Below are 20,863 nucleotides of genomic sequence, written 5' to 3' on the forward strand. Positions count from 1 at the left end.
CACTTATAAGTATTTAAAATTGCTACTTATAAGTACTTAAAATGTTAAATGTAACTGTGCTAAACTTGTTAAAGCTAAACACTAAACGTATCATTGTCTCTTTTGAGTAACTACACATTTTATTAACAATGAATTTGAGTTGGTTTTATTTGTAGCAGGAAATCCGAGAGAGGTTTTAAAAATTCGGACACACCCGGACAGGGGGTGATCTGAAAATCTACGATTTTGGCGGACGTTCCAAACTTCTTTCGGACTTCGTTTTTAGACTGAACTGTAGTATGAAGGATTATTTCTCGAATGATCAAGACTCCATAGGAAACTGACTCTCAGAAGTCAACTAATGATCGTTTCTAAAAGCTTGGGTAAGCTAAAATTTTACGCAAAATTGTCTACGCGCCAATAATTACGACACCCTGCTGTAGATGGCCCCGAAGGGGTATTCAACGTGTACCAATATTTGATGCACGGCACTAAAATGTGTCATTCCGCCATATCTTTCGCCTTTGTTCATAAGGGGTCGTTCACAATTAATTATCACTTTTTGGCCAATTATCACTTTTTGGCCAATTGATAGCCTCCCTCCACCTCCCCCATAATTTTGACAAATAAATGTTGTGTTTGGGCTATTTTACGCTACAAAAAGCGTATCAGAGCCTACTGTAATGTTAGGATGGAGAATAGGAGCCCCATCCTAACATTACAGTAGGCGGTGGATATTTGTAATTTTAATACGTTTGAAGAACTTTAGTTCCCACGACATTGCAGGATTTAATTATGCAATGTATACATGCATACAATAGAGTAAATTGCGCGCTGCGCTGCGCACTAAAATCTACCATTTGAACAGGCTACTCTTGGCTTTGCATGGCCGGGTCGAAATCTTTGCTAGTAGAAAAAGATGTTGTCAAGTATTTGTCCCATTCCACGTATCCACTTCTTGCAGTACTCTTAAAGACCAACAAAGTTGTAAGCAGTACTCTGAATCGAATATCAGATAGCTTATCAGATTGAGTTACCTGCAATATCTCACGTTATCCGGCCCTTTTAACATATAATATCTGCGCTTTAGGTGTCTGGACACGTGCTTTCAACAGAAAGATTCTAGAGGGACAAAAACATATCGGACATAGGAATAACTACGGTATTGCGTATAATATATCTTGCTGGGAGACTCGGCGAGAAAACTACGCCGAAAATATTCCCACGTTTATTTTCAACAATACAGAAACAATCACCTTATAGACACGCTTCATTTATATCATTTTAACGCATGTTGCTCATCGCAAACACCTCCGAAGAATCCTCAACATCAGATGGCCTACTGGGGTTATTTCTAATGAGGCACTCTATGCTCGTTGTTATGTCACTCCCTTGTCTGTGAGAGTCTCTAAGTTTCGATGGAGAATGTTAGGACATATCTTAAGAGGACAGGAAGACTCACCAGCATACACCTCTATGTTATTTGCTATAAATTCTGATATTTTTATGGAAGGGAGACGGGGTAGACCATGTTTAAACTTATTAGATGTTATTAGAAAAGACTTGACTAGTAGAAATCTTGATATTAGACTTAAGAATTTGACTGATTTCGAAGACCTTAGATTTTTAGCTTTAGATAGGGAGGAGTGGAAGAAGTTAGAAGATGGTTGATGGGTTGATGTTTTTGTTTTCTTTTTTTATGCGTTTTGATATCTATAAGGTGCCTAGGATGCTCTTTTAAAGAGATATTTCGTACTTTGAAAGATTTACTACTACTAACGCATGTACATTGTACTATGTAGATAAATTGAATCAATAAGTATCATTATTAGCTAGCTTAGTAATGCCGCCTTACGACCTACGGTCATTGACCAACAAACAAGCTTATCAGACTCCACGTGTAAGAAACTAGCCAATCAGTAAGCTTGCTCAGTAATACGTGTCAGCCTGTCAGCCTGTCATTCTGTCTAAGTACTACTGTCAATGATTTAATCTTTTGTATAATGTACATACTGTACAATGTACATATACATATTGACGTTCAACAAACACACACAAACATAATATAAACATTTAAATAACCTGTCCAGAGTGCTTGACCATTTTTGTATTATCGGATCTTTACTTATATTTGTTATGATATTAATATTCATTGTAATGCAATGAAATTTCCTTATTTACCAGACATTAACTCCGTCCAAGAAGGCCATACATACAGGCTCATTCAGTACGCGATATAATATACGTTTGTAAATATAAATAATATGCATTCACTAATACTATCAACAGATATAAATAAACATATAAATCTTGTAGAGCTATATTATCCTGCAATATTAGCAACAAGTAAGGAACATTAACTGCTCTCAATTGTACACACAATTGGTAGAGGGTACTCAGCAAGTTGTGGTGGCCTGTAGTAGAGCTGAAGAAGCAGGAAGTAGGTGATTATCTTGCCTAGACCATTCTAGAGGCTTATGTCATGCAGTGCTGAGTGTATGTGGAGTAGGTTTACAGATGAGGATACTGGTGGGGAGGTGGGTCGTTTTCATGTTCTGGCTTTTGATTGGGCAATGCTTGAGCTGATTGGTTAATTAATGTCATGTTATGAGTCAGAAAAGTATGGTTCACCTCCTCACCAGTTAATTTTCGTAAAATGTTGGCCTGATGGGAAAATATTTTGCGGAGATGATGTTCACACGAATTATTTACAATCAATTCTGTTAATGTATGAAATAATTTTACATGATTTGTACATAGATATCTCAATCAATAGTCGCATTCTCCAAACATGGATTAGACTAAAAATAATAAAAATTTGTGCTAAATATACTTCTGACAAAAGCAGAGGAATGTTGTTCATTTTGATTCGTTAATCAATTTTCGAATCAATAGTCTACAACGAAACTATTCTCCGAATTTCCTGAAGAAAAATTCAGTGTGTTGAGCGAATGTGCCTAGTTAAAAATCTGTGCCAAAACTGATCTGAAATTGATCCCAAAGTCCTAAATTGCAAACCCCAAAGTATCAGGAAAAAAGTGTGAAAAGCACGCAGATATTAAAATTAAATAAAAATCATAAATAATGAAAGCACACAAAAATAATTTACAAATTTTAAGACAAAGTCAACAACAAATAAAAGTTTTCTCTGTCTCCACATTTCCCTGACGAAACCACCATCCTATAAATGTATTCAAGGCACTGCCTTTTCTTAAAATACCATCGGTCCAACCAACTTAACACCTCAAAATTAATATAATATTTAACTAACTTACAACCTACATACGTTTTATACATCAATATTACTCAGTAAGAAATAACTAATACTCATCATGCACAGCACTCTGACGCAGCTCTCACACAGCAGGTTGTTTGGGTATTCCCTCGCTTTGTGTCCTGGCCACAGGTCGAGGAGCTTGTCGAGGGCTGGCAGGCGCAGCGCTGGCTCGCGGTGCACCAGCAGGTGCAGCGAGGGCTCGCGGTGCACCAGCACCTGCAGTACCGGGTCGTGCACCAGCCGGACCACCGGCTCCAGGTGTTGGCTTCTTGTTGAGGAGGGAGTTGAAGAAGTTGGCTAGGACACCGTCCTTCTCTCCTGGCCCTCCTGCTCCACTGTAGGAGGAGATTTGTTAGGTAATTAATTAAAATCAATATCAATAATCCTGCTCCACTGTAGGAGGAGATTTGTTAGGTAATTCATTAAAATCAATATCAATAATCCTGCTCCACTGTAGGAGGAGATTTGTTAGGTAATTCATTAAAATCAATATCAATAATCCTGCTCCACTGTAGGAGGAGATTTGTTAGGTAATTCATTAAAATCAATATCAATAATCCTGCTCCACTGTAGGAGGAGATTTGTTAGGTAATTCATTAAAATCAATATCAATAATCCTGCTCCACTGTAGGAGGAGATTTGTTAGGTAATTAATTAAAATCAATATCAATAATCCTGCTCCACTGTAGGAGGAGATTTGTTAGGTAATTCATTAAAATCAATATCAATAATCCTGCTCCACTGTAGGAGGAGATTTGTTAGGTAATTCATTAAAATCAATATCAATAATCCTGCTCCACTGTAGGAGGAGATTTGTTAGGTAATTCATTAAAATCAACATCAATATAATTACATCATGATTAAAATTAATCTACTGGATAATATTGAATACTTTCTCATCACAATCTACTTATTATTGATCCAGGCCCATGCATTATTAAAGAACTGAACTGTTAAGCTACTGATATTATTCCTGACTAAGACCTGGTCCAGCTCTCTAATGGCTTAGTAAAATGTAACTTCACCCAAGCATATTACATTTACCAAACTGTTACACACTGAATGTATGTCCACAAACTATGTTAAATATGCAAGATATGTCTAAAGTATGCTAAGAACCAGCACGTACGGAGTAACAGTGGTGGGTATAGCAGTTCTGCTAGTCTGGCTAGTAAGAGGCTTGCTAGGTCTGGGTCCAGCAGGTCTCTGATTCTGCAGCAGGCTCTGCATCCTCGTCAGGAAGGCTTGGTCATCCTCTGCTTTGATCTCACGGCCGGTGTCTGCTCGGCGGTTCAGCGGTTTGGGCAGCACCTGAATTGGAGTAATTTCACCATATTTGGTATAATTGGTTGGTTAATTATCAGATAGGGGCTAGGGCCCGGGTATTGAGTACCATTTTACGGATATATTGTATAGGGTCAGTAATGTGTAGCATTGTGTTTGTAACTTAAAGGGCTGGAATAGTAACTTGATACACACTGAGGGGCACATTCTACACTATCTGCAACTGTTAATAAACAGAGACATTTAAATTCCTTAACTGTACCATGGACTAAATTGCATTGTTAAAATTTGATAAACGCCCAATACTCCAGCAGATAAATGATTATATGGACAATTTCTTGTATCATTATTGATCTGGGGGTGATGCAACGTCAATTAATGTCAATTAATGTCAATTAATGTCAATTAATGTCAATGTCAGTTTTGCAAAATTTTGGAATACTGACATTAATTGACACGATATTTTTCGACCAGAGATTATGTAGTTCTACCATATTTTTAGCACTTTAGAACGTTTATATCATCAAGTTATTCACTACTATCACATATGGAAATGTGAAATGTGAAAAAAATTCAGATCATTAAACGATAAAACTAAAATAATACGGTTTTCCGAAATTTAATTTTCTTAAATGGGCGTGGCCATCCAAGGGCGTGGTTCTCAACATCATCAGAACTTAAAACCCACATTAAACGAAATGCCTTCATGACATTTATATTTGAATAACGAATCTTAAACAGCTAACATTACTCCTTCATACAAAAAAAGCCGATTCTAGATATTTTACCTGTATAAGAAACCAATAAAATATGGGCGTGGCCGGTGGGGACCGAAGATGGAAGAGTTGGAAGCTGAAATTTTTTTTGGTGGTCTTTGAACCTAAGGATCAACAGATAAGAACATACTCATAATTATTCAAGGACATTTTGTTTTTTTGAACCGGTCTAACTTACATAGACGTGAATATCTTGAATATTTATCGAATAATGATAATCTCAAATTTCAAGACAAATTAATGTCAATTAATGTCAATTAATGTCAATTAATGTCAATTAATGTCAATTAATGTCAATTAATGTCAATTAATGTCAATTAATGTCAATGTCAGTTTGGGGTTTTTATGGAATACTGACATTAATTGACGTTGCATCACCCCCATTGATCTAGCCTACGTAACACTTGATACGGGATGAAATTTGAGTAAAACTACACTTGATTTACGTCCATTAAGTGTTCGGAATCTCATTATTCAAGGATGCAGCTAATTCATACTCGGATTAGGTTTCAAACTTCAAGGAATTGGAAGAATGTGCCCGGTACTGCACACAGCATATTTGAGGTGTTAACGTTGAATTCACGTACGACGTAGGGTTCTTGTATTGAAGATGTTGACTTGGAGTAAGTTAGGGGTATAGTTGGTTTTGATATTATTATAAGATAAGTGTTACTCGTTCAGTCGTTACTATGGTTACTATGCAACTTCCTATTTCTCGTCTGATTTGCACGTGGGCGGTCGTACAGTGTACAGTGTACAAAAACAATTCTCTGAATTATAATAGAGATAAGTGTTACTAGTGGATTGTGAATATTTAATAACTGGACCTGGATTTTAGTTATTTTACAACAGTATGTTTATGTCTATAATTCTACTATATTTCTACTAAAGGAACACTTTTCCTACACAAATATTAACAATAATCAGTTCTGCTACATGTTTAATTGACGAAACAACTAAGCAATACAACCGTGCAATCAAAACACACCTGTAAACACATAAATTTACGACCCTTTACGATAATTGCAGTAATTGTTGATCATATACTTATATAATAGACACTGTGTCACTGTGTACATGCTAACAGAGAAAACACCATAAATTAGCTCACACTATCTCCCATCTTACGCACAAGTATTAGCTTCTAAAAACATTAAGAGAATTCGTTATTTTGTTTTGCACTCTCAACGCATTCTGAGCAAAACATTCCATTAAAATTGCAGTTCTTTAAATACTACATTGTCATTATAGCGCTAGCAAAGTTTGAGAACAATCAACTACAACAGTAAGACACCGAATTCCAAGCAAGCGAAACCCGAATAATTTTACCATAAGACAGTAAAATTCCACCGAGTTCACCCCAGAGTCCGGTGCTCAGAATTCTGAACAAACCCTCACAAAACATCTTTACTCACAGTATTGAGATCATCTTCCAGGTTAAAAGAACGCAGAGTATCGTTCAGTATAGATATCTTCTGAAGTGTATCCCAGCCAGCAGGAATCATCAGACAATCCTTATCTATAACACTGGGACATACCTCAAATGGTATGGAGTACATCTTGTGTACAATGTACCTGAAGAATGGAGACTGGGGTTACGGAATGATACAGGAATTATGGTTCTTAGGTCGGTTTAGAGTTAGATGTATTTTATTTTTGGTTTGAAAACCTAGTTAACACGTAAACAGTACACACGTCTCAGACGTTACATCATTGATAAAGAAAAAATTGGAGTGCTTTATCTCCTTTTTAAAATAAAAATGCCGGCTATGCTGTCATGTTATCTACCTCAGCTTCATTACGCTACATTAATTTTAATATGTATTATAACCTACGGTAGAGTGTATCATTTGCTGTTACAATGCAATGGGTAATTTGCCTTTAAGCATTCTCCGAGCAGCATGCATTCTTACATACCACGTACATTCTTACATACCACGTACATTCTTACATACCACGTACATTCTGACATACCACGTACATTCTTACATACCACGTACAATCTTACATACCACGTACATTCTTACATACCACGCGCACGTACATTCTAACATACCACGTACATTCTTACATACCACGTGTGTGAACAGATGTAATATAATGCAATTAAATAATTGAGTCTGCATGTGCAGTGTGTAGCACCAAAACGTATTGCATCACTAAAACCACACTGCAGACAATGTTTATTTTATTAGCTAAGGATAGGGCGTTTTTGCACGCCTACTTTTCCACGATAATACATCAAATTCAAAGCAAGATTTTTAAGTAAACACAGATTTTGTAAAATTGTCTGAAACAAACAATTAAGTTTACTCTAAGATACACTCTACGCACTGATAACATTGTACACCAGTATATAGTGCATGTGAAATAGCTTAATCATATTACTTATCATCTATAATATGATTTTATTTAACTTATTATATATGCATTTTCACAATCTAACATTATTTGATTTGCTCGCCGTTTGTTATAAGCTTACTGTTCACGGCAGATATAATAACCATATAATTTTACTGCACACAATATGACGTCATATTATATGACGTCATTACCAAGAACTTGAACTAGCACTACCAGTTTCAGATTATATTTTCAGTTGAGTTGACGTGTCATGTTACATATTATATATTTTTGAACAGTATTTATTGTTGACTTTCTTCCAGATATTTCCTTTTATCTTATCATGTATGTAGCGGATGTAATCTAATCTTTACTGCGGACGATAACTGACAATATTACACCCCTAATGTTATAGAAGATTTCAGCACTCATTCGGTGCCTGATTGTGGTACCATGTCACATTGAGTTACACGGATTAAGTAATGATCGCTACTGGTGACGTGTGGGCAATGTACACGTGGTGACTAAGGGATTGGAGCAAGTATTTGATCGGTGAATCTCCCGACGATATGATTGATCAAACCACGGTTACTTTACTTTCATACCTGATTTATGAAAGGTTTAATAATATTATAATATGTACCCTTATTAAGATCGTCTGGAGCTGCAGTATTTTCCTGGATAACCGATGCAATATTACTCAAAAACGTTACGCAATTCAACAATCTTTAAAAGTGAAGCTTCGTCACATACTTGTACAACACATCAGTGTTAGGACTCTCTTTGCCGTTCAAGTAGAAAAGACCAGCTCCGTACTTTAAGGAGAACTTCCTGAGATGCCACTGGATCAGGTCAAAGTAAGCGTCCGTGTAGTCTAGATCCTTCTCCAACGTAGTCATAGAGTCCAGCTTGGTGCACACCACCGCTATTGGTATTCCTGGGATGAGAGCTGTGAGCTGTGGTATAAAGATCTTGTCACGTGTCAAACTGACATAATTTCAAAACAAGAAGTCTACAACAGAACACGTGTCACGTGCAATGTCCACATGTCACGTGCAATTTCCACGTGTCACGTGCAATTTTCACGTGTCACGTGCAATGTCCACGTGTCAAATACCTGTGTTTTGGTCCAATACACCCTCAGTAAGCGGTAAGAGCACATCTTTATTGCTCTCAGTGCCAGGAAGACAGTATTCTTGTAGAGATTTAGCTAGTTTACCACAAACATCACGTCTCTCGCTTGGTTCTATCTAGGAGGATATGACGGTCATTGTCAAATGTCAAGTACTGCACTGACTTACTATACTGACTACCAAATAGTATGGTATTTTCAAGTGTTTTATTTAGCTTTAAAATGGGTCGCGGTTGCCGGATGAGACTCAAGGATACAACAACAGGGGATGTGTAAGTTGCATAAACCCACCTTCATGGACTCAATATGTTTATCCAGCACCTCCACCCAGTGCTCCAGCCTCTCCATCACGCTCCAAGGTCTGGAATAGTCCACAACCAACACCACCATCCCATTCCAGCCCTTATCAGAGTAGGTGAGGTGCTTCTCAGACAGGGTGTATTGGAGAGAGGTTCTGTCGTTGTTCAGGGTCCAAATACTGAGACGGGATATGATGTCGTCTGAGAACTGGTCCTGAGAGGGGGGTCAGTCTTGTTATTTGTTGTTATATTGATTGTGTTTAATTACGTGCATTGTTGTAAATTACTTCCCGATAGCTTTGGAACTGAACAATTAATCGCTACTTTGACTTGAGAGTTAAGGCAGATTAATTCTCGCTATGATCCCATAAAACACAATCGACAGAAAACGAAGAAAGATAAAGAACCTGAACGAAATAGCTCGTTTTAACGCTATATACAGGTAACAGTATTACACTGTAACACAGGTAACAGTACGTTACACACTTACCCTGATATCAAGATAAGAATATTCGAGACCGAGCCCCGCTTTAGTCACGTGACCCTCCAACCTCCTCAGTCTACTGATAATAGCTGTTTTACCCACGAACTCATCCCCCAAAACCAGCAAACACTTCTTGTCTTTGTTGGTGGAGGCAGTGCTCACGTCGTTTAGGATGTCCGACCAAAGGTCTCGTTCGTCGGGCTTGGGGAGCATTCTGCTGTGTACGTGTGTTAGTTTTTGTAGTTGAATAAATGTTTCGTGTGTTGCGAGGTTGAATTTTGATTCGGTCATTTATCTTTTTATTTTAGGGATTTTTTGAATTCGTAATTTGAGGATTCATTGGGTCATTGTGATTTGTTTATGCAAAAAGATACGATAGATCATAGATCGATAATAGTCAGTAAAAACAAAAACATATATATGAATAAATAAAAACAATTCACATAAATAATAAAATTAAGCCCTTGGCCTTTCTTTCTTCTGCTTATAAAGGGCTAAGAGCGACACACTGGCAACTTTAACCACCTTAAATCTCACACCGGGAATATCACCCACGGCATGACCAGATCGTCCGAACCCGGAAATGAGAACCTCGTCATTCTCCTCAATATAGTTCAAACAACCATCGTTGGGGACGAAAGCTGTGATTTTCTTCCCGTTTTTAATCAGCTGTACTCTGACACATTTTCGGATGGCTGAGTTGGGCTGTTTGGCTTCGACTCCGACTTTCTCCAGGACAATTCCTTTAGCGTGAGATGATCCTCCGAAAGGGTTAGCCTTCCATCGTGTTCCCAGATGAGCTTTCTTGTATCCCAGATCGTGCCAGCGCTGGTCCCGTCGGTGTACACGGAGCTTGCGAGCCGTCTTTAAACCACTCGGCTTGCCCATCCTGGTCAGATTGTGTTGTTATTTATCTAAATAACTTATTTTAATTACATAATTTAAATAACTCATGATATAGTCATTTAGTTAAGTTAATAATCGAATTTTCAATTCATCGCTAGGAGAGGACATTTTAGATGGTACTGAATGGCAATATTTGGCATTTAAAAGTGAATAACTCTAATAAAACACATCATATTTCAAACTTTGCTGAGTTTCAATCGAATCACAACAATTGGTACAAAAAATAACACAAATTCTATCCATTAATAGACGTGAAAAGTGAGCAGAAAAAGATGAACTGGCAGATTTTACCGGTAAAATATCTTAATTCCTAGCATTTTTAAAAAACAAATCATTAATACCACCGATGACCAATTTATTTTGAGGAAGATTACAGCAAAAGTTAAACAGCGAATAGCATGAGCAGTATTAGGGGCCATAAACCTTGAAGTGTCAAGAAACACTAACAAAGATCAATCAAGATCTATAATTTGAGGTGACGTTTTACGAGTGAAATGAGATTGCAAAGATAGTAAAAATAGAATAACTTACCCCCATAGCTTTAAAGAGCTTATATTAATAATTTGATTTTAACAAGCTGTACCATTATTGCAATATAACAAAGTCAAAGTCAATGATTATGAATTTCATCATCTTGGCCTGCGCATTAACTGCAGACATGTGACATTTTGATAGATTTAACAAGAAATCGAAACATTTTCTATAGCTTTGACAATCGACAAATTCATACTCGACTATCAATAATCTTCAACTAAAAACTGATCTCACGTAATATTACTGTACCTTATATATATCATGTAGTAGGTCCTACGCTAGAGAATCATCATGTGACGCTATATATAAAACATGACAACTACTTAACAAAAGGTGCACCTTTCACAACAGGCAAAGCGGAAACCTAACATCTTTCAACTTGTGTCAACTATTGGCTAACATATTTATACTTCTTCCGTGTAGCATCACCTCACATGTGGTCAAACCCCAAATAAAAAATATAACTCTTTGATCACAAATTGGTTTATTTCTTTACATTTTGTACAGTTCTTAGTTCAAATGATTTAATATACTATACATTGCCAGCATCAGGCCAGGTGGAAACGAGGATTCTTACCCAAAATCAATAAATTTAAATCAAAGTCCAACATTCTGAGTCAGTCAGTCCACACATGGAAGCTGAAGATGGTAACAAATCGATCGAGTCTATAAACCGTCACTTTACTTCTAAAATTACGACAAAATCATCAAACTGTACTATCCAACTTGCTGTTGAATTTTCTGTAAAAACTCATAATAAGATATCTGGCCATCTGATCTGTCCTCGACTAGATGTTGTAAAAACATTGACCCACTTCGGGTGTCTTCCCTCACAGAGACTATCGTGGTGGGAACTTCCCGAACCTTCGCCAACAGGCTGATCAAGTCGTGCAGCAGGTCCGAAATGGCGTTATCGTGATGTTCGATACCCACTTTGAGTTCGGGCAGGTCATTGTAACTCGCTGCGTTATAAATTGAGTTGACGAAAATATCACTGACATGCCTGCCAATCCAGACGATGAAATGTTCGTGAGTTTGTAAAAGAAAAGCACCTTGGCGAGTGAGTTTCTCTGCTGTGAGCGGTAGCCGAGGTGGAACAGTGTTCTTATCAGTCCATGTTTCTGCTAGGTTATGAAGCGAAAACAGACGAGGGTAGATCATAAGCATGATCTCTTCAATTGGAAGCGTCTTGAACTGTAACATCGCAAAATACCTGTCATCAACAGAAACGTTTTGCAAGCGGAATGCTTTGCTTTTGAGTAAACTAGAAATATAGAGGGGAAGTAATCGCTGAGATACGGGAACTGCCAACTGACCAGATCCTTTAGCGGCAGGACAGTAGTCTGTTCTGTACTTAATGAGGGGGTCTACAACCGCGTACTGCAATGCTTCCCTGGCATCACCTAGAGAAGCCGAGTTAGACTTCTCAACAGCCATTTTAGCGAGAATAGATATGGATGCATCGATGTTGAGGTTATTGTAGATAGTTTGAGGATCACTTGAAATAGGGAGGGCTAAAGTGTGGACCCTGATCCTTCTGTCACCCTTGGCACTGGTAAAGAGGAGAGCAGACTGGAAAATTGCCAACTTGCTTTCATGTAAATTATCGTCAATGCTGATCTGAACACCAAATGCCACATCTGGACTCACATTTGCTAAAGCGATCAGATCATGAGCCCGTACGAAGCAGTTTCCAAAGAATGAGTGGATGTTGACACCCGAGGTGCATCTTATCCTGAGTACAGCCTCAAATGCTATTGGACGCACCACATAATGCCGAAACTCGGTCACGAACTTTTCAGCCATAAGAGGATTCTTTTCATAGTGGTATTGAGGATAGTAGTACACAGATCCGGACGAGAATTGTGAGATTGTGGAAACAGTTGGAACGTCCATGTTATCATTAGGGAACAGGAACAAATCGACTGTCACCTGCTTTTGGGTACACTCCAAAGCAAGGGTTTTATAAAAGTCATCCAAGGGTGAAAGAGAAAGTCCCTCTAATTTGGAAGTATCTGCCCTCTTTTTAACGGTGCCCTCTCCGATGGAAGGTGAGCGAGACATTAGCAGGGTAAGGCGGCCACCATAACGGAATATCAGCTCCTTAGCTGCCTTTAGAACAGGTCCAACAGCACAGTCTGGGTCCTTTGAATCAGCAAATACTGTTGGGATGATTGCCAGCAGATCTTTTATTTTCTGTTTTTCCTCTTTTATATTAACTATTAGCTCATCAATGGTAGGTATAAAGGGTTCGTCCAGATCTGGAACAACAAGCATCTGAGGCTGGCCAGAGTTCTTGTGCAAGTTGAAATAATGTAACTTAGAGCTGAAGCAGATAATACCAATACTCCTCCTGCTATCACCTGGGATTGAATCAATTTCTTCTCCTAAAACTTTACAAGCCATCTTTACCATACCAGACTGAACAGCACCGATTGACACATCAATTAAGTACAAATAAACAGCACCTTGAGGTGGTCTAGTCGTGTACTCTGATGGAGCTATGTACTCAACAAGAGAACAGTTGAGTTCAGGTCTGCTGGCGACATCAAATGGGACCCTCCTGCCATCCTCACCATAGAAGTAGTCGGCTGGCATGTCATTCAATCTTGCACAAATGTTACATTTCCATCTCCTAGCCCCATCATTGAGCTGAACATATGGGTTAACATAAGTTCTGCATACTTTACATCGAGGAATAGGTGGTGTTACAATAGGGACTTCTTCGCCAAGATCTTTAAAAGGTTGGATCACTAAACCAAACGGCACCTTTAACTTGCTGAGAATGCTAGAAGATGATGGCACGACGTTTAGTGTGGAGCAGAAGTGCTCCGGATATTTGTTATGGGTTAGTAAATCAGGGGGTAGCGGAGGTAAACAGGTCAGTTTCTCATCCTTGGGAAAAATAGAACGATGTTCCATTAAATTAATGTAAGACCTGTCAGATAGGCTCATTTGCCTCATTCTTTGAGTGGCCGGATCAACCATAGGAGTACCTGGTTCAAGTGGCATACCAGGTTGTGGTGGCATACCAGGTTGTGGTGATGGCATACCTGGTTGTGGTGGCATCCCTCCCGGATATTGCGGCGTATTTGGTTGATGCGGCATTCCAGGATATTGTGCCATGTTTGGTTGTGGTGGCATCCCTCCAGGAGGCATGTTAGAAGGTGGTGATGGACCAGCTGGTTGGGCAGTGGACACAGGCAATGCGTTAGGAGGCAGATTATTAGGAACTGGGCTTACAGAAGGCTGATTTATGTTATATGATGGAATAGGTCGTTTTGCCTTTAAACCTGATGGTCCTAATCGCGAAAAGTTCCCAGCCCCTGTTGGTGGAGGTGGAGGAGGATTTACTGGCGGGGGTTGTGTAGGAGGATCTGATACTGGGGTCTGGGTACTAGGTACCCCCATCAAAGGAGGCCCATTATTAAGTCCAGGTGCAGGAGGTCCACCAGGGTTAAACATCATTGGTGGTGGTGGGCGAAATCTGGGTGGCCCAGAAGGAAGGAGGAAGGTGGCATACCCATTTGGTTGTTAGAAGCATTGCTGGTTGGAGGACGTGCTGCGAATTGAGGTGGTGCCATGCGGTGCTGACCATTCATTGGTGGTCGAAAGGTTTGAGGTGAGGGGCCATTTAAATTGCTGGTTGAATGAGCGAACCCAACTGGGGTTCTTGAGGGAGATGTGTTCAAGCTGGTTGGAAGCGACGCTGGTCTGAGAGAGGTTGCACCATTTGGTGGAGTAACCACATTCCTGTCATAGTTAGGGGGACCAGGTGGAAACATGGGTCGTGGGTATTGATAAGCCACATTAGGTGAACTCGTTCCGCTGCTACTCTGGCTTTGATTTAGTTGAGAGAAAGAGGGATTCGTAGTGAAACCATTGCCTGCACCTGAAGCAATGGGTTGAGGTGGCCCATGGAAACGTGGAGGTCTGATGCTATTCAACTGAGTAACTGAACCATTTTGCATGTCTGTGGGTTCATCTACACTGAGAATAATTGAGGTTAAGGTTTAAATAATCATTCGAAAATGTTTTAATTAGAAGATCTAGAGACGTGTGCACAAAACCATGGCACAAAAAAACCCTGAATTTAGTCATCTATATCTGAACCAAGTTTAACCAAGTCTAAGTTATTAGTTCATTTTGTGAAATTGATAACATCTTTGTAATTGATAGGGGCAGGATTAGGAGGGGCTGTCAGTTATAAATTGTCTTATGAATAAGTAGCAGGTGGCGAATGTGCATTGTAGTAATGGCTATATATACAGTTAAACCTGCTAACCGTCATAGGCCCAAAAATACTGGGGAAAAACGTTGATATATTGATAACTCAAAACGGTTATATTGTCGAGATAAGTCCTATCATTGATAAAATGCCAATAATATGGAAATAAGCAGGACACCACATTACATAGGTCAAAGATATGATTTGCAGCAGAACCTATATTTTGCCCTTAATCATGAACTTTGGTTTTGGAAGGATAAATAAAAAACTGCGTCTGAAATTCTGAACTATCACAGTTTTTATTATCAAGCAAATCTTGTCACTTCTCAAACCTGTGTATGGATAACAAAATAAAGTATGTCTATATCCAATATATCATAAAATAAAGATAAAATGCTCTCAGCATGAGACAATACCAATCAATCTAAAAAACAATATTATAATAATTCATTTCATATTGACAAAAAAGACAATTCTTGAGTATAATACATTAGGAGGGTCGGTTTAAGGTTGTGAATGTGTGACAAATAAAAAACAAATCACTCACTTAGTTGAGGGTAACACTTAAATCTGAGACATGTACAAAAGGGGTCACTTCAAGACCAATTTAAAAATTCATACCAAAAAATCAAAAACAGAATTTGATAACAGTAATCCTTTTTCCATAAGATCCAATGACTAGTTTAAAGTCATTGGGTTCAATCATCCTCTGACCCAGAACGCATCCAAGGCTGCGCCCTGGAGTGTGAAGAAGTTCTGAATTATAATATGATTCATTATTTATATATATACGATACTTTAATATATTAATATATTAAAATCTTCTTCACAGCCTTTGTAGGACATAAATCTATGTCTTTCATACCATTTAGTAGTGTCATGTACACTAACAATTGAATACATGACACTTCCAAATTCGTTAGAATCAGTTTTGTTCTAACCCTGGTGACAGAAATCGAAAAAGTGGCGATGAATAAGGGCAATTGTTTTAAAAGTGGCAATATTTAAACAAATATTGAAAATTTGGGAAAGAAAATTTGGGAAAGAAAATTTGGGAAAGAAAATTTGGGAAAGAAAATTTGGGAAAGAAATTCTACTCGGTATTGATCTCTCTGTGTTAGAGGCCAGATGCTCAACCTGTGACGTGATGTGAACTATATACATATAATGTGTTTTTCTTGGCACATTCCTTGTCTTAGATCAAGCACTAAATCACTTCAGATTCCTCCAGGATCCTTCAGTGGCAAGAATGAAGCTGCGTGCCACAAATGTTCTCTGGAACATTTGACTTTGAAGTGTCAATTAAAGGGAAACTTTTTAAAATTACCTAAAAGCGCAAAATTTTGGTGAAAAGTTTTATAAGTGCCAAATTTGACAAATCAACGGAGTTTTTAAAACTTTTGTGGAGTTTGGCAAGGCCCAAGTGGCAAGGAATTACATTCCTGAATACCTAAGTTTCTGTCACCGGGGTTTAATTTGGTAATTAGGATAAGTAGCAATCCATATTGCCTATTCATTGGGGTCATTCATCCCTTGACCCTGAGTGCCTCCAAGGCCCAGCACTTCATTCTAGCTGATACTTCTTGATAAACTGTAGTATATCAAAATCTTCTTCACAGCCTTCATAGGACATGTATCTAATTTTGCCATATACTGGTCTTTCATCCCATTCTGCAGGATCATGTACACCAGCAATTGAATACATAACACCTCCAAATCCATTAGAATCAGCTCCATCTAAACTGTAATGGTCATTGAGATACAGTGCAATTGATATTGCCTCTTCTGGGCTGACAGACCACTCTAGAATCTTTTTAGCCCAATACAATCGCATAAATCCATGCATCTTTCCCTCTACTTTGAGCTGAATTTGAGCAGCATTCCAGAGATCATCATGTGTCTGGGCTTCTTCAAATTGTTCCTTAGAATAGAGACTCTTCCTTTCATCATTCTTATGCTTATTCAAACTTTCAATCGCCCATTCAGGAGCACCATTCAAATTGTCATAGTTTTCATTGTAATAGCAGTAATTATCTGACATTTCACTCCACACAACAGCTTCATCAATAAATTTTGATACAGAGGCAGGATATAAGTTTTCAAGCAGCTTCACAGCGATGACAGTTCTCTGAGCACTTATATGTCCAAAATGTAACCATGGAGAAAGATTGGAGACTGCTTCTGTAGTAGGTATGTTCCGCTTTTCGCGGTATATTTCTAGACCCTCTGCAATAAATCTTTGTAACTGTTGCAACCCATAACGTGAACCAGGCTTAGCCCATTGGCAGATTGGGACTGATTCATCAACACTAACAGAATTTCTGATCTTTTCCCAATCAATGTTTGGTGAAGTCTGTTCTGCCTGCACAGGATGGAATTTCACAATTGGGTACTCAGTTAAAAATTCATTGAAGCGTGGCATAATTTTAAGTCTCATTTGAAAAGCTTGATGTTCTTCTTTGTTGGAAGCCTCCCAAACAGGTACAATGTTATGTGCATCAACTTGAAATAAACAACTCGTATTATCCTTTCCAATCCTGCCACACAATTCCTTGATCTGCTGTCTGTGAGGGCGCAATGGGCTGAAATCAGTAACAATGCATTTGATGGATGTATCATGCATGAATTCAAGAATACGCTCATAAATGGGAACATGAAAGTCTTCGAGGAAGTAAAATTCAATGCCAAGCTGAGAGCACTCTTTAGCAACCTCTGCCAGCCCTCCAAGAGTAAAGTCTATTGCTCTTCTGGTGGCTTCGGGATTCTCTGGATGTTTGACATTCAAGCCAGTCAATACATATAAAGGCAAATTGTGCTTTATTGCAAGGTCTTGAGAGTATATAAGGGCCCAATTATCTTGAACACGGTTGTCCCGTTGCATATAATAAGCAACCCCACTGCTGTGAGAGCATGCTTCTTCGCTGCCAGCAAGAAGGCGACATCTTTTGTTATTAAAGGAATATTGCTGAGATTTCATGCCTTATCCAAGTAGAACATGACATTACTAGGCAATTCAATCATGTTATTGGGAAGAAAAGAAAGAAAGCTTATGAACAAATAAACTTAATTTTCATGCACTATAATCCCAAAAACCTCTTATGGCCGTTCATGTGCAACATAATTAACGGCACAACTTGTCGGTGTAAAATAAATCACTACTTCACTATTACAATCATTCAAACTGTCATTCAAACTATCATTCAAACGTTAGTCTAATGATATCAGACAAATTTGCTAGGAATTAGAGTGTATTAACCATCCTAAGAGTGCAAACCACACTTGAAGTACATTATTATTATATCGGGTCTCAATAAGAGGTCTCGACTGCCTAGGCATCAAACCTTGGCAATCGGTAATTTTCCTCTGGCCCGGAGTCAGCTGACCCTAGGGACCAGAGGATAAAGACTGTAGAGACTGTGTGTATCTACAAAAGTGGTTGTTTTTACAAGAGACAGGGCTTGCAACACAAGGGAAGAAAAACGGGAAAAACAATCACAAATTGCATATTAAATGACTTAGAAATTCAAATAATCCTACACTACAATAAATGTTTATTACATAATTATAATATGTTGTATAAACAAGAAACAGGGCTTGCAGGGCAAGAGATGGGACACATAAGAGCTGGCCACAGAGTGTATAATACAGTAATTCAGCAAACACCTATTACTAATACTGAAAACTGAATCACAAATTATCACAATAATTACAAGAATATATGAAATACTAAACACAATTTTTATACAAGAAACAGGGCTTGCAGAGCAAGGGAAGAAAAACAAGAGAAATATCTGTAACAATTGTATATCACAAAGTCCAGACGAAAAAATAATCTTTGCACAAATCTGGGAGTAAATTCAATACAATATACTTAATAAATACAATAACTTTCCGATATGTACATTGATATGAGTTAAAAGTTGTATAAACAAGAGACAGGGCTTGCGGAGCAAGGGAAGAGATAAAAGAGGACCAGGCAAAAAGTATTATTATTATTATTATTATTAAATCTAAAATAGCTAATAATTTGGTTAATTAATAACCAGCCCTTAACGTGGGCAATAACATACTCTTTATACAAGTACAAGGAAGCAGAGAATGCTGTACATTTGCGATTTTGACCTTTTTGCCCATTCTTCAAAAGTAGCTCCTTCAAGCAATCATAAACCCTGTTTGAACCAGTCAATTTAAATAAAATATTTCCCAACAATCCTTTTGGATTGATTAAAGAAATCATCACAATCTGATGAAACACCTCTTACCAAGTACAATAAAGTAAATCACAACAAGCCATCCAACCTACAGCTATCCTTCATTAAACTGACTAAAGCCACACTGCCATAAGTTTCCTTGATTGCAAACAGCACAATACACATGATGGAAACACTATTAAGCTATTACAATGCAAGTTTAACATAGTCAATCGATTACTAAAAACGAGATAAGGTGCATAATTAAAAACCCAAACATTCAAAAAATATTGAATGTATTGAGAAACATTAAATATTCTGAACTAAAAATCTCACAAAATCTTTGTTATAGTGGTAACTATAACATTTCCGATTCGTTTCTCCAGCTCAAATATAATAAAAATATTTGAAACGAAAGTTAATGACATTTTTTCCTTTTCACCCTTTTGAAAAAAGGCAATAGTGAAAGGTTACGAATGGAGGTTTTTGCAGAAAAACGTGGATTTTGGAGATTGCAGTAGGTGGGTCAAATATATGTCGTGTTCCTTGCTTGCTTGCTTCCGTTCGTTACCAAGCAACGAAAAAGTTGCGCGCGCGTGAGGATTGTTTGCGGAGATGTGATGTATAGATAGCCTGTGATCTATGAATGCGCGGCGCGACTGTGTTTTATTGTATACAATGCATGTAATGTATAATATTACTATTAGGTAATACGGCCAATTTGTACGTGGCACGCGTAGTGTATTGATGTGTACACGAGTATAGTTTACCTTTGCTGATAATTTCTTGAATTACAGATACAAGTTAAGTTCTATGGCAATTGAACTGAATTTTTCCCTATTTGATGCATAATTTTTTAAGTTTTAATACTTTCAACACTACTATATAACAAATAATTTGAGTTCAGGGATGGAAAACGATGACGGGCAAACGGGGCACACTGATAGTGCCCCAGCCAGTAGAGAACATGTAGAGACGAATGAACAAGCTGAAGAAGAAAGTACTAAACCTGAAGAAGATTGTTTCTGCAAGGAACACATTGAAGATTCTCTATGGATCAGATGTGATTGCTGCATCAAATGGTGTCATCTTGATTGTGTTGGACTGACAGGACTTGACGAGGATCAGGTGCTTTCGATCAAACAATATAAGTGTCCACACTGCATTGTCAATGCGACAACAATGCTGATCAAGTTGAGTGAAACCATTAATGAAACGATTACCAATGCTGTTAAAAACAGTCTGCAGAAAGAGTTACCAACCGCAATGGCTACTGTCAAAAAAGATATAGTCAATGAATCATCTTCAAAAGTGAAGAGCTACGTTGATGCAGCGAAGGTTGACCTCCAGGCAACTATTAGTGACAAGCCACCAACTCAATTAGTGAAGGCAACAGTCCAACAGATTGATGCTGACAAGATCCAACGGATC

General features: G+C 38.1%; 3 protein-coding genes across 4 annotated transcripts in view; all 3 read right to left on the bottom strand.

Annotated features, from left to right (window-relative positions):
* Positions 1-1,687: 1,687 nt before the first annotated feature.
* The window catches only part of LOC134819171 (cytoplasmic dynein 1 light intermediate chain 1-like), a 38,782-nt gene continuing 19,606 nt past the window's right edge, over positions 1,688-20,863 (bottom strand). Inside the window, exons 1-8 of one of the 2 annotated variants that reach the window (XM_063828958.1) lie at positions 18,782-18,786; positions 9,581-9,791; positions 9,083-9,304; positions 8,777-8,909; positions 8,413-8,596; positions 6,732-6,891; positions 4,386-4,567; positions 1,688-3,591 (exon numbers count right to left, since the gene is read on the bottom strand). In XM_063828958.1, coding sequence (XP_063685028.1) covers positions 3,336-3,591; positions 4,386-4,567; positions 6,732-6,891; positions 8,413-8,596; positions 8,777-8,909; positions 9,083-9,304; positions 9,581-9,787 — 1,344 coding nt within the window. In that variant the 5' untranslated portion in view covers positions 9,788-9,791; positions 18,782-18,786 and the 3' untranslated portion in view covers positions 1,688-3,335. Of the gene's footprint in view, positions 3,592-4,385; positions 4,568-6,731; positions 6,892-8,412; positions 8,597-8,776; positions 8,910-9,082; positions 9,305-9,580; positions 9,792-18,781; positions 18,787-20,863 lie in introns of those variants that run through there. The other variant, XM_063828957.1, reaches the window with a different exon arrangement.
* Positions 9,992-10,468, bottom strand: LOC134819173 (small ribosomal subunit protein uS12). The gene has a single exon (XM_063828960.1). The coding sequence runs from the start codon at positions 10,460-10,462 to the stop codon at positions 10,031-10,033; it is 432 nt and encodes a 143-aa protein (XP_063685030.1). The 5' UTR covers positions 10,463-10,468; the 3' UTR covers positions 9,992-10,030.
* Positions 9,992-15,011, bottom strand: LOC134819169 (protein transport protein Sec24A-like). The gene has a single exon (XM_063828954.1). It carries the CDS (start codon positions 14,480-14,482, stop codon positions 11,732-11,734), a length of 2,751 nt encoding a protein of 916 aa, XP_063685024.1. The 5' UTR covers positions 14,483-15,011; the 3' UTR covers positions 9,992-11,731.

The sequence above is a fragment of the Bolinopsis microptera genome, chromosome 8 (assembly GCF_026151205.1).
Source record: "Bolinopsis microptera isolate Bmic1 chromosome 8, MBARI_Bmic_1.0, whole genome shotgun sequence".
Taxonomy (NCBI): domain Eukaryota; kingdom Metazoa; phylum Ctenophora; class Tentaculata; order Lobata; family Bolinopsidae; genus Bolinopsis; species Bolinopsis microptera.